The 17,662-nt window shown below is 41.5% G+C and overlaps 1 protein-coding gene across 1 annotated transcript; it reads right to left on the bottom strand.

Moving 5' to 3' along the window:
• Nucleotides 1-9,973: 9,973 nt before the first annotated feature.
• Nucleotides 9,974-10,546, bottom strand: LOC137638888 (serine/arginine-rich splicing factor 2-like). The gene has a single exon (XM_068371294.1). It carries the CDS (start codon nt 10,544-10,546, stop codon nt 9,974-9,976), a length of 573 nt encoding a protein of 190 aa, XP_068227395.1.
• Nucleotides 10,547-17,662: the final 7,116 nt, after the last annotated feature.

The following is a 17,662-nucleotide window of genomic DNA, read 5'->3' as shown; positions in this document are numbered from 1 at the left end:
TGCGAGTTTAATATGTATTTTATAACGAATCATGTTCCTACATTTAAATATTATGCACTGAATTTACAGGAGAATTTTCAGAAAAGGAAAGAGACCTAAATATAAGGAGAGAGAGAGAGAGAGAGAGAGAGAGAGAGAGAGAGAGAGAGAGAGAGAGAGAGAGAGAGAGAGGGGGAGTTACAGTAATTTACGATATTCCTGATACCAAAGAGGCATTTTTTCGCTACACCTGACGGCTTGATTTTATTTCGTCCTGTCGAAAGTTAGAAAAATCATTATAAAAATACTTGAATGTCAACCACACGCAGCCTAATGTAATTTATAGACAAAGTTCCGTTGTTACATAGCAAGGAGAAAAAGCAAACTTTCATATTCTGTTTGGACTCCCGTCCTCATTATGGAAAAAAAAAAGTTACTTTGACTCGAACCTACAATACATGGACACAAAAATTACATATCCTCTTCGGTTGGATATTTTGTATTTTTGTATTTCGTGTAGCCTAACTTTCTAAAGAGGATACAGTGGACAAACGACAGTTACACTGTGCAATAAAAGTTAGAAGAGTTGGACAGCAATTGGGAAGCTGGAAATAAAAAGAAAGTTGTAGAGTAAAAGCAGCAAGGGACCAATGGAAAGCAGCAAAGACCCCCAAGTGATGCCTACAGTGCACCACATGAAGTGTATTGACAGCACTACCCTTCTACAGCGCACGACGTGTGTGGGCATTATGTAAAGATGTCAGTTCTCTTTCCTATTCTCTCTCTCTCTCTCTCTCTCTCTCTCTCTCTCTCTCTCTCTCTCTCTCTCTCTCTCTCTCTCTCTCTCTAAGTATACAAAAATGTTGCTAATTGTTTACTCTTGAGTTCAACAAAGATGAAATGCGTTTTCACCTATTATGTGTGTGAGGACATTTCATTGATCTATATACTGTATGAATGAAAATAACAAACGTTGCAAAGCTAATACCGAGAGAACGAAATAAGTAATAAAAATGCATAGCTTCTTATGTTACCATTTGCTAAATGAGTTGAAAAAATTAGCCTTGTTTCCTCTAGCTTACGTCCATAGCATTAAATAAAAAAAAAAATTGCATATAATTCAGTAAATCAATTCAAGCAGTGATTAAGTGATATTACCAAACGTAGCCTCTACAAGCAAGTCCACATTCCTGGGAACAGTTCTTTCATTAGTCCTTGCGAAGAAACGAGGCTGAGGTGACATTCCTCTTCCCCCAATGAACTCTAGACATTTAAGAGACGGAATAATTAGAATGCAAAATGACAAGTCTTAATAGACAATGAACTATACGAGAGTAAGAGTGCGAATCTGGAAATAAGTTCCTTAATTAAGAAGCGAGACTTAAACACGAATGAGTCTTCTTACGCTGCAATTAACTTCCTGATGGAGTGCCCATGTTGCCTAACCACCAAAGAACGGAAACAAATGTCAAAATTAATTGGTTATTGATACCTGAAAGATAATGAACAGACTCATCTCCGCTTTATCATAGGCAGGTTTAAAGGTTTAAGGGCCATTCATGAATGTCACAGGCAAGGGACAGTGACATTGCCCTAGCAAGCAGGACAATGTCCTGGAGACTAACATATAAACAGATGGTCATCGCCCAAGCAAACTCCACCCAGGTAGGACCAGAGAGGGCCAGGCAATGGTTGCTAATGACTCAGCAGGTAGATTTACAGGCTCTTCAAACCCCTCATCCTAAGATCACAAGGTTGGTGAGATTGCAGACACTACAAGAAACTATCGAGCTTGAGTGCGACTCCAACACAAGTGTTTGGCTATATATATATATATATATATATATATATATATATATATATATATATATATATATATATATATATATATATATATCTTTCCTGTCACAATGAGTGATATTGTCAAACGCATGACTACTCGGTCCCTCCCCGTCTCTTGGGTAGGTGGAGAGGTATTAGTCATACTCTGGTGAGAGAAGGTACCCCCAAATGGGGTAGGACGGGATGAATCTGTGGGAGTGTGAATACCTATCTAAATCTATAGCCGTCATTTTTGAGGGGCCGCGAACAACAGTAACTAATAACACATTGGTCAGCGGGAAAAGTTAAGCCTAGCGACTGTATCTTTACTTGTCAATTACATTTCTTTTTCCCCATTTTGTTTTATCGAAATACAACTGGTGTAAGAATGGGGATTTTTTTTGCCCACCATTAAAAAGAAATGGTACCTTGAAACTTTTTCGAGTTGCAGGGGATTTTGATATTCGTTTAAGAAGCAAATGCAATAAAAAATTCAAGAGAAGTAATCGTTTTATCTTTTAAGCCTTGCTATCAAAAGGGCAGTGCATGATCCATAATCCCGCAAGACTTTGTATCAGGACACAGGAAACGTCCCTGCCGAGGTTCGACTCCCGCTCAAACTAGTTAGCTTCTTGGAGTGTATGTAACCTTACTATACTTGTGATCTAAGGATTGGGGATTTACGGGAACCTATAGGTCTATCTGCTGAATCACCAGTGGCCATTGCCTGGCCCTCTCTCGATCTAGCTTGAGTGGAGAGGCGACTTGGGAGCTGATCATATATGTGTATGGTCAGTCTCTAGGGCACTGTCACTGTCCTTTGCCTCTGCCATTCTTGAGTGGCTTTTAAACCTTTTAACCTACAAACAACAACAACAACAACATTTCTACGAGTACCTTGTATCTTACCATTGATATCCTTACAAATCTGTATGTGCAAAAGAAGGGGGGGGGGGGGGCGTATGCGGCTGAAATTAAGAAGCCCTATATCAAAGACCTTCCCTAATCTAGAAGATTCGCCAAAATAAAAAAGTATATAAAGTATTTCACCGGGGAAACATAGACTCCTTCAGGTTTAATCTAATAGAACCAGATTTATTTTTAATCCAATTTGTTGATTTTTTTCCTCAATTATTATCGGTGCTGGTTTATTTTTTGATACTGATAAGAGTTGGTATTTGTTGCTGTTTGTTATTATTTTCCACTTTTTTTCGTAATCATTCATTCTTTGGATCTCTCTTTCAGTTTTTATTTTCAAAAATCTTTTAGAATTTGTAGGATGCATTATTACTTGTTTTATCTTATCTGCATAGGCATAGTTTATGGCATATTCAGGGATGGTTGGCATATCTGTTATGTGGATTATAAAGTGTTGGGGATAGTATGCCCCCATGTGGTATCCCACTTTTTATATCGATTGTTTCTCCCAGTTTCCCATATCTCTGCTACGTATTCTGACAGTTGACTTTTATGTAGCTTGAGAGGAGTTTTTCCATTATTATTGGTAGTTTCAATTGGAGTATTTTATATGTGAGGCCGTCATTGCCATACTTTTTCATGGCTATTATTTCGTAAATTGCCATGAGGGCAGTTTCAGTGCTTCTCCTTGTCCCGAAACCGTGTTGGTGTTTGTAGAATTCATTGTTATTTTTCAGGAATCTCCTTCGTCTTGTTTATGATTTTTTCAAACACTTTTCCCGGCACTTCCAGCAGAGTGATTGGCCTTCTGTTTGCTTGAAGTTTTGGGTCTTTTTCTGGTTTGAGGGAAAATATGTGTATTCCTTCTTTGTTTGGTTTTGGGTAATATCCCGTTGAGAATGTCAGGTTTAATATTTGTTGGAGTCTTCTCCATGCCACCATTGGTAGTTTTGATAGCATTAGATTAGATTGTTTATGCCGTTTTTACCTGGTGTTTTGCGTTTAATTGCTTTGACTGCTTTCATTATCTCATAAAAAAAAGATCTTTTTTAAATTCTCTTAAAAATACCACCAAATTTACGGCTTCGCTACCTCATGTGCTGGAAGAAAAATCAGAAGTTATATACGCTAATAGCTGTTATATCTCACTAAAACGTTTCGAAACATTTATTGCAAGGGTTTTTCAAAATACCTTTTTAACAATAACGACAGAATTTTGTCGAATTTTATCGCATTTCCCTACCATTTCCCCTTCGAAGCTATGTGAAGGCTCTCTCTCTCTCTCTCTCTCTCTCTCTCTCTCTCTCTCTCTCTCTCTCTCTCTCTCTCGGAAGAGCTACTTCAATCACTATTGAAATTAGTGATCCTCAGATTAATTGTTACTGTCTTTTGAATAATAAGTTTCAATATGCTATTCTTGCTTCGGTTTTTCTATTTAGAGCTACCTTCAGTTTACCTGTCAATTTCTATCCTTGGTAAAAAAAAAAAGTGTATTATTCTTCTTTTAGCAAAAAAAAAAAAAAAAAAAAAAAAAAAAAACATAATATTCATGTTATCACTCGCACCTTTCAAGAAAAAAGAAGCCAGAGGCTGATGGGAATACTTCAGGCGAACCATTAATTTTCCCTTTGTGAAAATACAAACGACTTGTATAATAATATATACCAAGTATTTTACCAACTTGAAAGGAGAAGCTGAGTATTATTGCCTCCATTTACTGCATCCGTCACTGGTAATACATTCGTTTTGCATGATAAATTGAATGCCTTTTTTGGGTATGAAAATCATAATATATATTAAATATAAATACATTGACAAATTGGATAATAAACAAGCTAATAAACAATAATCATCCGTTACAATATGCGTCTGTACATGTCTATTTCTCTTTCCTTGTATGAACATTTTCTATCTGAACTATTCCATTAAAATATTAAAGAGAATTCCGAACAAAAAAAAAAATGATGCTTTAGGCAACAGAAAATCTAACCTTAATCGTAAAAGAAATAGACAAATCAATCATAATAATTAGAAAAAAATCGTCCAATAATTTTATGGTATCTGAAATTTATGCAGTTAATAATTCAGGGGGAATTAATCAGAGAAGTAATGGTGGGACAAACTATGAAGAGAATTCCATGATCTAAAGGGGAAATACAATAGCAGTAAATGAATGAAGACTATATTTCATCATAATGTCTCAAATCCCCTGAAAAATTCTAGAGAAATGTTTCAGAATTATTTCAAAATAGCATGGGGTGGTTAATTTCAAAGATATACAATTATTGTTAATCATAATAAAAAAAAAAGATAAAATCGGTGTAAAAAAAACTTCAAATTACCGTTAAATTCCGTTGTAAAATCAAAAATTTTAATTAATTTTTATTTTTCCTAACATACTTACCGAGAACTACTTTCTTAGGAGTTACCTGTAATCTCCTCTCTACCGACCAGAGTTTTGTGTAGGGTACCCTCAATCCAGTTTTCTATGGAGGCCTACCCCGGCATTAAAGAATGTGCCCCGAGGGTAGGCTTTGCGCTAGGTCGATGTCCGCTTGGGTCGATATCGCCAGTAAGTTCTATTGATGTAGCACAATACTTGCAAGGGAAGAGAGGCACTCGGGGAAGGAAGGGAGGGCCATTACCCGAAAGTAGTTCTCGGTAAGTATGTTAGGAAAAATAAAAATTACTTAAAATTTTTGATTTGTTCCAACACGAATACTTACCTCGAACTACTTTCTTAGGAGACTTACACTTTAGGAGGCGGGAGTGCTATTCTGACCTACAGACCCAGTAAGCGGAGGCCAAGAGGCCTAGGTATAACGGTACATACTAGAAAACGGACGAGAGGGTAACTACACAAAGAGCTCACGTTAGTGTCTAAGTACTCACCCTTTGATAAACTTCTGATGTTGCATCCAGTAACGTAGTTGTGAAGAACGTGTTATCCAATGGTACAAGTTGGTAATCTCCGATGAGGATAGGGAACAACTGGGTAGGATGAAAGGAAACGCACCTGTGTCTCCCGGTTGCTATCCGCGATTGAGCCTGGGGCTTTTACCGTTAAACCACTTGGAGAGCGGAGATGACTGTTCCAATGGAGAACCCGTCTAAGGACTTTCTCGAGTAGTCCTTGAGGTAATGGGCAGTAAACGTCGACTGGTTAGACCAAGTACCTGCCCGAAGGATCTGACCCACTGCCATGTTTTTCTCAACGGCTAAGGACGTGCTCAGACCTCTGATGTCATGAGGTCTGGGGGCGCCTGGCACGGCCAGACCTTCTTCCTTGTAGGCCCTGGCAATAACTTGTCTCAACCAGAAGGAAATGGTGTTCTTGGATACTTGTTTCTTAGTAACACCCGCGGAGACGAAGAGGCTCTTGATGCCTGGCCGGAGATGAGCCGTTCTTTCAAGGTATTTTCTAATGGCACGGACAGGGCATGATTTTAAATCCTCAGTATTACCCGTCTTAGGGATGGCTGGTATGGAGAAACCTTCGAATTTAGGATCCCAGACAGCTGGGTTCTGGGTCTTCGCCACAAAAGAAGGAACGAACTTGAAAGATACTTCTTTCCACCCCTTCGAATGAGAGACGTCATACGACAGCCCATGGATCTCACCTACTCTCTTAGCGGACGCCAAGGCCAGCAAGAAGACTGCCTTGAGAGTGAGATCCCTGTCCACGATATCTTTCAAAGGTTCAAAGGGGGGGCCACTCAACATCTTCAGGACCTTAGCTAAGTCCCACTGGGGCACCCTACCTGCTTGTGGGGGGCAGGACTGCTCGAAGCTCTTGACAAGCATCGCGATGTGCCTAGAGGACCCCAGGTCGATGCCCTTCAGGAGGAAGACTTCGCCTAAGGCGGCCCGTACCCCTTTTATGGCTGGGATTGACATTCCCATTTTGTCTCTGAGATATACCAGAAAATCCACTATGTCTGGGACAGAGGCATTGAGGGGCTTTATGTGCCCACTTAGCTTGGTAGACCGCAGCTGAAGACCTTCTCAGGTATAGCAACATTCTCTTAGCAGTGGCTGAAGAATACCCTTCCTTCTTCAGGAGTCGCTCGATAGCCTCCAGGCGTGAAGACGTAGGGACTGTGGGTTGTCGTGAAGTCTGAGAAAATGTGGTTGATGTAAAAGGTCTGACCTGTCGGGTAGAGGCCACGGAGGTTGACTCGCCAGGTCTTTTAGGTCTGCGAACCGCTCTCTCTCCGGCCACCAGGGCGCTACCAAAGTCATCTTTAAGTTTCGGGCCGTCCTTACTCTGTTGAGCACTTGTCTTATCAACGTGAAGGGGGGAAAAGCGTACACGTCTAGGTTGTCCCACCTGTGCTGAAAGGCGTCCTCCAAGGCTGCCTTCGGATCTGGTACAGGAGAACAATATACGGGGAGTTGGGCATTCAGTTTGGTTGCAAAGAGGTCCATCACCGGGGAACCCCAACGTTGGATGATGAGCTTGGCTACTTCTGGGAGGAGGGACCACTCTGTCCCTACTATTTGGCCCACCCTGCTGAGACCGTCGGCCAGCACGTTTTTCTTCCCGGGAATGAACCTTGCTAACAACACAACCTGGTTCTCTTCTGCCCAATCTAGAATCTTTATGGTGAGATCGCACAACTCCCTTGACTTCAAACCTCCTTGCTTCTTTATGTATGCTACTACCGTGGCGTTGTCGCACATCAACGCCACGGTGTTTCCCCTTAGTAAATATGCGAAGTGTAGGCAAGCCTTCTGGACTGCCTTCAACTCTAGAAAATTGATGTGGAGTTCCTTTTCCCCGTCTATCCAGGTTCCTCGCGCTGTCTCGTCGAGGAGATGGGCTCCCCATCCCTGGTTGGAGGCGTCTGTGAACAGTAGTAACTCGGGGGGGTCGTTCGCGAAGGGCATCCCCTTGAGTGAGTACGACCGGCAATGCCACCATTCCAGGGAGGGACTCGTGTTTGGTAGAACTGGGATTAGTACTTGTTGCGAGTCCAGTTGGCACCAGAGGTTCTTCAGGTTCCATTGCACGGCTCTGAGTCTGATTCTCCCCTGGGGAACCAGTTTCTCCAACGACACCAGGTGCCCTATCAGTCTTTGCCAGTCCTTTGCTCTCCTGGGGCGCCCCGATAGGAACGGCCGAATGATTTCCATGATATTGTTTATTCTGTCTTCTGAAGGGAAGGCTTTTCCCAAATTGGTATCTAGAGTCATTCCCAAGTAGGTCATTCTGGTGGATGGGGATAGGTTTGATTTTTCCGGGTTGATCACGATGCCCAGATCCTTGCAAAACTGGAGGGTTTCATCCCTTGTTCCTTCAAGAGGTCCTTCGAGTAGGAAAGAAGCAACCAGTCGTCCAGGTATCGGATGAGGCGAATGCCTCGTTCGTGACCCCACACTGAGACAGTCGTGAAGACTCTCGTGAACACCTGGGGCGTTGTTGACAATCCAAAGCAAAGGGTCTTGAATTGCAGGATCTGGGAACCCCATTTGACCCGGAGAAACTTTCGACTCGAGGGGTGGACCGGAATTTGAAAGTAGGCGTCCTTGAGGTCTATAGTCATCATGTAATCTTTCTCCCTCAAGTACAGTAGGACTGACTTTGGAGTGTCCATTTTGAAGTCTGTCTTCTTTATGAACTTGTTGAGAGCCGACAGATCTATAACCGGCCTCCACCTCCCCGTCGCCTTTTCTACCAGGAACAGGCGACTGTAGAAACCCGGGCCTGGGTGTAGAATTTCTTCCATGGCGCCCTTCTCCAACATGGAGGACACTTCCTCTTGAAGGGCGGTCTTCTTCAACGGGTCCTTGGGAGCCAGCCACTCCGCCCGGCTGGCCGGGATTAGAGGGGGTGGTTCTGCTAAGAATGGTAACCTGTAGCCCTCCTTCAGTATGGATACTGTCCAGGGCTCCGCTCCGTGAGCCTTCCATGCTTGCCAAAATAGTCTGAGGCATCCCCCAACCCGAGGCTTGGGCGGGGATAGGGGGCCTCTCACTCTATCTCCTTCTGGAGGAGCGGCCTGAACGGCCTCTCCTGGAGGCAGAATAACCTGTCCTAAAGGAGGCTGAAGATGCTGGGGCCCCCCTACGGGGGAGCTGAGGCACTGAGGACCAGGAGGAAGAAGGAGCTTTTCTCCTCGTCATGCTGGGGGAGGCCTGAGCCGTCGCGGCACTGTCTGAGACCGACCTCTTGTAGGGCGGTCTCCTTGTAGGCGTAGGCCTGGGGGTGCTTAAATCCTTCCTCTTCAACACCTTCTCCATAATGGTCTCTAAGTCTTTTAAGGGGAACAAGGAGTCACCCCACAAGGGCAGGCTCCTCATGGCCCGTGCTTCCCTGTCTGGGACCTTTCGGGACACCTTAGCCAGGATGGTGTCTCTCTTGCGGAGTACCCAATTCGCTGTCAAGGCGAGAGACTGGTACGTTAGGAACTTTAGGGTCTTGCCCCCGGAGGTAATAAGTTCCCTCAGGAGGTTCTGCTGTTCCGGGTCCGTGGGGTCAAACGTGGCTTGCACCCCTACTAAGGTGGAAGCCCACCAGTCCAGCCAAGAGGAGACGTGCACCAGGGCCCTCGACATTTCTTCCATCATGGCGGCTTCCGATGGAGAAAAACAAACTGGGGCCGAAGAGGCTCTATCCTCCGAGACGCCCTGACCCAGGATGTCAAGGGAAGGTTCTACTTTGCAGGGGCCTGGTCGACGCCCTTCCGGTACATATACCTTGCCCTGAGTCTTGAGCCTCTGGAGTAATTTTGAAGAACTCTGAGTTTTGGGGGCCTCGGCATTACTAGCCACCACTTTGTCTATGTATTCTTGCCCTAAGACAAGATCCCGGGCTAGAGGGAGAGCCAGAGAGGTCTTAGGCTGGGTAGGGGCCTGCATTAACCGTATAAGGTTGGACCCAGTAGTCCTCGTCGGTAGCTGCAGGTTCTTCAATTTTATGATGCCTCCTGATAAGGACAATCACCCTTCTATAGGCCGAGTCCTCCGTCGGGGAACCCTCCCTACCGTCAGCCGAGGCCTCGGCTTGAGCGCGGGGAGCCTGGTCACCGGGCACACCCACCGGACGCCTTGTTCTTGATGCAAGGGGCGCTGCCCTACCGAGGTACTGGACTTCTTCGGCGGAGGCTTCCGCACCAGGGGTGGGGGTTAGCGCAGGCATCGTCGACCCAGCGAGGACTAGCGTCCGCTCAAGGTCTCTGGGGGACGAGGACGCTGCTCCCGTGGGCTGACCCGACAGCGGGAACCATTCCTTCCGACCCGAGGGCCGCACCAGCTAGGCTGGTTCGGCCAGGCTGCCCGAAAGGAAGCGCGGTTCCCCCCGCTGGGCAGGGTGAACCGGAGGCTTCGCGGTCTTATGCCTGCCTGTAGAGTCCTTCTCGCGAACTTGCCTGCGAGGGTCAAAACCGTGCTTGGAGGGAGGTCTCCTTGGCGAGAACTCCTTGGACCGGCGGTCCGGGGAACAGCATACCTCTGCTTCACGGGGTACGAAGACCCAATCGCCATCCGGTGACCTACTCCTTCTGTATTTTCGTCTTGGAGAGCGGAAGCGTTTCCTGCTGTATCTGGAGCGCGATCTTGAACGGGAACGCCTGCTCCTGGACCACTCCCTCCGACGGCGATGTTTCCTCCTGGCGTCTTCCCCCGACGAGTAATACTCCTCTGAAAAGCCCGACGACACTGCACTTACCGTACGGCGGGAGGGAGCGGGGACCGTGGGGGACTTCGTGACTCGTTGAGTGCCATAGGTAGAAGGTTGTAGGAATTCTTCGGGAACTTCCGTGAGCCGGGTTGGGAACGAGGTTTGACGCCCAACGCCAGGAAACCAGGGATCCAGGCCCTCTTCCATCCGCAAAGGGGACCTACCTGGTGTCTTAGGAAGTTTCCAACCGAAGGCATCACTCCCTGCAGAACCTAACTTACCCTGGTTGTCGCCGCCTGCCGAAGACCCTGAAACACAGGCCCACGAAGGGGGCGAAGACACAGACACAACGTTACTACCCCACAAGGGGTCATCGGAGGACACATGCCCCCCGAGCACAAGGGCCGAGTCTCCAGACGCACTGCTGGGCTCTTCACTAGCCCGAGAAGGACCCGCAACCCCCACTGCACATCACTAGATTCTTGGGGAAGATCGCTCGGTTCTTTCCCCACGATGGACTTACCTCGGCCCCTACTCTGGGTAGGGGACGGCGAAACAGAGGCCCCGTCGGACCGTTCACTGGGTGACGGTAGCGGCGAAGTAACACTAGCCTTCCTGGGTGAACGTTTCGACGATTTTCCCTTTTCTTGTTCCGTAACGTACCCACTGGATATCACTCCAACCTACACAATCGGGGCACGTATCCGATGATGAACAAACCTTTCCCCTACAGGAGGAGCAAAGGGAGTGAGGGTCCACTTCAGGCTTGGAGAGGAACGCTCCACACGATTTACCGGCTCTAGGCCCAGGACAACGGCTAATTTGCTCCATAATGCACAAACGCAAGACACAGGAACGCAAGGAATCACGGAATACACTGGGGAAGCACAAGGGTGGAAGGTGAACACACAGGAACACCAGGGATCAGTACACAGGAACACAAGTTACCACACGGGAAACACGTGGGACACACACAACGCACACAAAGGATCGATAGAGAACGAGAGCGACGTGGTGACACGTCGCGACCAGAGAACTTACTGGCGATATCGACCCAAGCGGACATCGACCTAGTGCAAAGCCTACCCTCGGGGCACATTCTTTAATGCCGGGGTAGGCCTCCATAGAAAACGGGATTGAGGGTACCCTACACAAAACTCTGGTCGGTAGAGAGGAGATTACAGGTAACTCCTAAGAAAGTAGTTCGAGGTAAGTATTCGTGTTGGAACAAATTTGATTTGGAAAGTATCACAAAAAAGAATGGTGTAATCATATATTTATTTTAGATGGAAAAAAACTATTATTATGATATATAACTAGAGGAATACTCAGGGCATAGAAAGATCTGTTTTAAATTCTAATATCAAAAGCATAACCGCAAATTAAAGAAAGCATAAAATGTTATTTTCTTCGATAAGTTTAGCAAAGACCCGTTTTCATTATTATTTTGATAATTTATAGGTTCACAAAAATTGAACAATATGCTGAATTTGCCTGTAAAATCTGCAATAGTAAAGAGAATGACCTTACTAATAACAGTTATAAGTAAGGTATGTTAGTCCCTTTAGTGAAGAGTGAGGATAAATCATTGTGTGCCTGGTGATCAGTACATTAGTGGTCAGTATAATGAAAGGAATAGAAAGCGGAAAATTTGACCTTTGTAATTTAACACCATTCCATTAATGCAATTCTCCTCAACTTGCATCATCCAATAAGTTCCTCAAACTTTTCAAAAAGCATTTAAAAAGCGCTATTGAAATAATTGTCCAGACAAGTTTCAAATATTAAAAAAACTTTCAATATGCTAAAAAGATTCATCATTATCACTTCTTGAATAAATAACACCAAAAAAACTAGCCTGTTACAATTAAATTGATTTGATATTAGTAAAAATTACGAGCTGCCTTGAACAGTAAAATACTAGTGGCTTTCTACAAATATCAAAGACTTCCACTTTACGCGTTTCCATAATATATTCTAAAGTGGATGAATCTACGTAATTAAATATGTTATCAAATAACCAATGTATTATACACATTAAGACTCGTGATTCTATTACAGTACAAAAGTCAATAAGTTGAGAGCTGGAGTTCGAGAACCTCGTTAACTTTTTCCTTCTTTCGAGTTAACAAAATTCGTTGAAACTTTACATAAGTTTGACCTAAACTTCGACCAAGTGAAAGAAAATGTGATGGATCATTTTTCTTGGAGACTTGAAGTTCGAAGTGAAAAAAAAGGGCACGATCAGGAGGTTTAAAGGCCGCTCATGAATGGCAGAGTCAAGGTATAGTGACATAGCTCTATCAAGCAGGACAATACCTTTGGATTGACCATATATTATGACCTGCGCTAATGTCCCTCTCCACCCAACCTAGGAGCAAGGAGGGCTAGGCAGTGGCTGCTGATGACTCGGCAGATAGACCTATAGGTTCTCCCAACCTCGAATCCTTAGCTCACAAGGATGGTGAGGTTAAAGCAACCAAAGAAACTAACGAGTTTGAGCAGGACTCGAACCCCAGTCAGGGACATTACTACGTAGGCCACCACTTAAGATAAAAAGATTAAAAGTCTCAAAACAAACAAATAGAAAATGTGAATTAATAAACGAATAATTAAAAAATGACCAACTAAGTACAGATGAGGAAATCCATAAATAAAAAAAGAAAAAAAAAACTAAGAAAAATCATAATGAACGAGTCAGACAAAACGATAACAAATGTAAAAACTATATATTGATGCCGTTCTTTAAATAAATAAAAAAATGGTTTACTGTAATTGGGTAAAAATACCCTCAATCATATTATATATATGTACATGAATATTACAGCAAACCCTGTGCCTGGTTTTGTGCATGTATATGTATATGTGTGTGTGTGTATATATATATATATATATATATATATATATATATATATATATATATATATATATATATATATATATGACAACATTGGAAATATGAAGATAACATGACCTACGCCAAGTACTTCCGTACATTATTCATTTGTAACTTCAGGATAAAAATATATAAACATATTCATATATGTATGTATTTTTACACAAAAACACACACACATGTATATACTGTGTATATATATATATATATATATATATATATATATACATATATATATATATATATATATATATATATATATATATATATATATATATATATATATATATATATATATATATATATATATGTGTGTGTGTGGGGGGGGGGAGGGAGGATTTTATAAAAAATAAAGTGTCATCGATTCATAAAGTAATTACAATTTAACGCGTTCAATAAGAATATAGGCTATTCGATGTATAATCAAATTTACCGCCAATTTCTATCAATAAAGTGTCTGAACATATATGGTTTAATAATAACTACTGAATGGCAGAAGGCAAGGTCAACGTGTTATTTTAGATTCTTCAAAATTCTAAGGAAGAAATATTTTTGAAATAATGCAGCAAAGAAAAAGTGACTAACAAAGCACCACAATGAATACCAACAATTTCAAAAGATATACAAGTTACTTTCTTTTAACACTGATATAAAATTCCATTGAAACACAGGAAGAATGGGATCTCCGAAAAGCAATTCGCAGTTGAAGTACAGAGTTTCTAATTTTTTTCTTCAACTGCTTCAAAAAGAGATGTTTTATGGGTATATAAATGGTCACCGCATGTTAGCTCTTACCTCCTGAAATTATAAAGGATATTGAAGGTTGGAGTAATTTCAGGTACAAGGCAACAAGAGACACTATTTGCACCCCTCCCCTAGCAATTGCCCGAGTTTTCTCTCTCTCTCTCTCTCTCTCTCTCTCTCTCTCTCTCTCTCTCTCTCTCTCTCTCTCTCTCTCACACACACACACACAACTGACGGGCAAAAATGCTCAATTAGCAATAGCACCAATAAAAACAAAACAAAAACACCATTAAACAACTATTAAAATCGAACAAATATCGACTGTCTTGAAACATACAAACTTCCATTTTCTGCTTCATATAATTCTGGTTAGGAAAATCCTTTAGCAAAGCCTTTGTTGTTCGATGTCCATTGTTACACAAAATGAGATTTTTTGTTCCACGGATACTGTTCTTTTTTATCATGTCACTGAGCATTGTTTCTATCCTGGCTTTGTTTCTATCGTGACCCAAAATGTTCTTTGAATCTGACAAGGAGACTCATGGCCTCTCATGACCACGCCTTTCCATTTTGTTTAAATCTGGTTACGAATAAAATAAAATATTGACGAGGATTTCCTCGGTTTCTCTAAATGATTCGTGTATGCAATGAATAATGAAACTCATTATTGTTGCCTCCACCAAGGAGGTTATAAAATGACCTGCGTTTATCTACTTAATTACTCATTATCTGTTTATCTGTTAGCAGGATTACGTCAACACTTCTTGCCAGATTTTCCCCCAAATTTTTATAGCTGACAGGTAGTATAATCTGGAAGAATTCATTGAATTTTGAAGGTGATCTGGATCCAGATTGCGATTCTGGTTGTTATTATTATTCAGTAGACTCAATCAAGGCCAAGATATAAAATTATGACAATCTTCATTGGCTGATTTCTGAAATCTCTGATTGCTCTTGTTATATCTTTAAATAATCATTTCTCATCTAAGTAATAAGAAAACTTTTGTTGAAAATAAAAAAAGTACTTTATGAGTCTAGCGGAAAATCCTAAAATAAAAATGTTTAGATCGAAAAAGGGAACTTTTATTCCTGCAATATACTCTGACAAGGAAACTTTGCGGCTTTAATCGTAGATACGAAAGGGACATGAATAGAAACAAAACGAAAATGTCACCAAACGTAACTTCGCCAGAGGCGGAAGAATAAAAATCGCGGCTTTTAAGATCGAATTTACATAATACAAATTGTATATATACCTTTGTAATTTTATTATTCAAATACGTTTATGACGAAAAAAAATATTGTTTATAAACATGATGATTCAAAATGGAAAACATTTTTATCTGGGCAGAAACCTCCAAGATTATTAAAACTACATGTGGTGATAGACTTTTGGTGCAGATGTAATCAAGGACATTGCCTGGATGTATATGTCGTCTATCTAAACGCCAGAATATGTATATAATTTCATATATTCTAAATTATTTCATCGATAGAATATGGGGAGAAATTAGCTTAATCCTAACAAACCAGTTAAACAGGATGCACATGAACAAACACTGCTACCCTAAATTAGAAGATTCAAATCTAATTACGAAGAGCCTAACACTGACGACCTTTGGGTTAGACCCAATTAACCCAACCAAACCCCTTACAACCTGATTTACATTTCGCAACAGGGAAAAGAGCTAAAACTATATTCGAATTTCGATACTCTTCCCAGGAGGGAGGGTACTCAGAGCCACGTTCTCCAGTATACTTAAGTCCTCAGCGAGAAAAACTCTTGAATTCTTCCACCAGCAAAGTTAAGAATAGAACAATTTCACTCAGCCAGCAAGACTTAATAGAGCGAAAATATTGTTTGGAATAGGTTTTACAACCTCTGTCTAATTCTGGTTTTGTAATCAGAATCGACATCAACCTATCTCCATTACAAAAACCTACACAGCGTCTTTATGTACAATTTCGTATCTACCAGGGGACCAACAAAAATATAGTTTGGCAGAGTTAAAGAACAAATCCAAACAAATCTGCATTCAAAATTCACCGATTGAGCAGATCTGAAGGGATTCACGACTGGAAATAAACGATCTAATGATTCTCAACTTGTGTGTATGATGTCAGGGTGTTACCATATCACCATCAATGTGACAACACCGTCGTATCACCTTTAAAAACTCTAGATACTGACGAGTTGCATTACTATGGATTAGATTTATAAAATATAGGCCATTAAAACCAATTAAACTATTCAGCGTCGACATAATTTAGTAAAGTTATATTAAGAGCAAAGTACTTCAGATTTTGTTAGTTCGGCTTCTGTGTGGTAGCTCCAATCTTCAGAACCTTCCAAACACAAAAGTTTAATACAGTGAAGTTCTTGTACAGTTAGATGACAACTTACCAAGTTTGGATTGCCCGGGATGATCCAAATGAGGACCTAGTGAATTCCTCCATATGGTAACATTTGATGGATTAATCTAATTTTGGCCATATGGCCCAGCCACGGAGTGCAGGGGACCACTCAGCGCTAATGTGCAATTGGGGGAAACACCGCATTTGCCCAAATGACTTTACAAGTAAGAGATTGGACACCAGGTTATAAAACAAAAGTTGCAGAGGAAGCAAAGAAGAAAAGGAAAATGTAGGTGCAACTAGAAACCATTTTTGGTGGATATTTTACATGATTTCCATGGCTAGAAATAGTTAAATACTCATCAGTGTATGCGACCCGTCATGAATGACGGCTACATATTTAGATAGATATGCATACACACAGATTCAACCCTTACCCAAAACAACATGGCAGTTTGGGCAATTTGAGGAACATTGTCCTTTCCCAGTGGTTACCGCTCAGCATGACAAGAAATTTTGTTTATATATATATATATATATATATATATATATATATATATATATATATATATATATATATATATATATGTATATATATATATAGATATTTATATACATATCCTTTTTGAGTGGGAATACCTTAACGTGGTGAAAGGGTTTGTGTATCGCCATGATCAGCAAAGCTGTAATAGACAGGGCTAACTATACTAGGTTGGTTTGCTCTGAGCAATCAGACTAGAGTCTCCCACCATCAACAATCTGCAGTGGCCAACGTGGTGATGAGAATGACCAAACCCCGGATATGACTAAAGACATGGCTGAGGCAATTGTCCTGCAGTGGAGAAAAAACGGTTGCATTTGCTGTTGATGATGTTGTTGTGTGTGTATATATACAGTATATATATATATATATATATATATATATATATATATATATATATATATATATATAGAGAGAGAGAGAGAGAGAGAGAGAGAGAGACTTGCTCTTTATATACAGTAGAGGAGATGACAAACAGATGTTTAACAAATATCTGGTAAATTACCATAAAAAGAGAATTTTCCCAAAGTTTTCAATTAAATTTCACCCGTTGAATCTCAAGTCAACTTGCTAACAGACAAACACAAAGCGGAAAAAACAAAAACAAAATAGGAACATATCTTTACCTATATAACATAGGTAGGGGTAGGATTTAGAAAATATTTGAAAATACTTTCCTGTCTCGCCAACCGTTTTGGGTCAAATATCATATGATACGACAAAATGAATATGAAATATACCTTTGAAGTTTCTATTTTTCTCCTAATGGTATAGAATTTCACATTTA

The sequence above is a fragment of the Palaemon carinicauda genome, chromosome 3 (assembly GCF_036898095.1).
Source record: "Palaemon carinicauda isolate YSFRI2023 chromosome 3, ASM3689809v2, whole genome shotgun sequence".
Taxonomy (NCBI): Eukaryota; Metazoa; Arthropoda; class Malacostraca; order Decapoda; family Palaemonidae; genus Palaemon; species Palaemon carinicauda.
The sequence above is the reverse complement of the archived record's forward strand: the minus strand, read 5'-3'. Positions and strand labels throughout refer to the sequence as shown.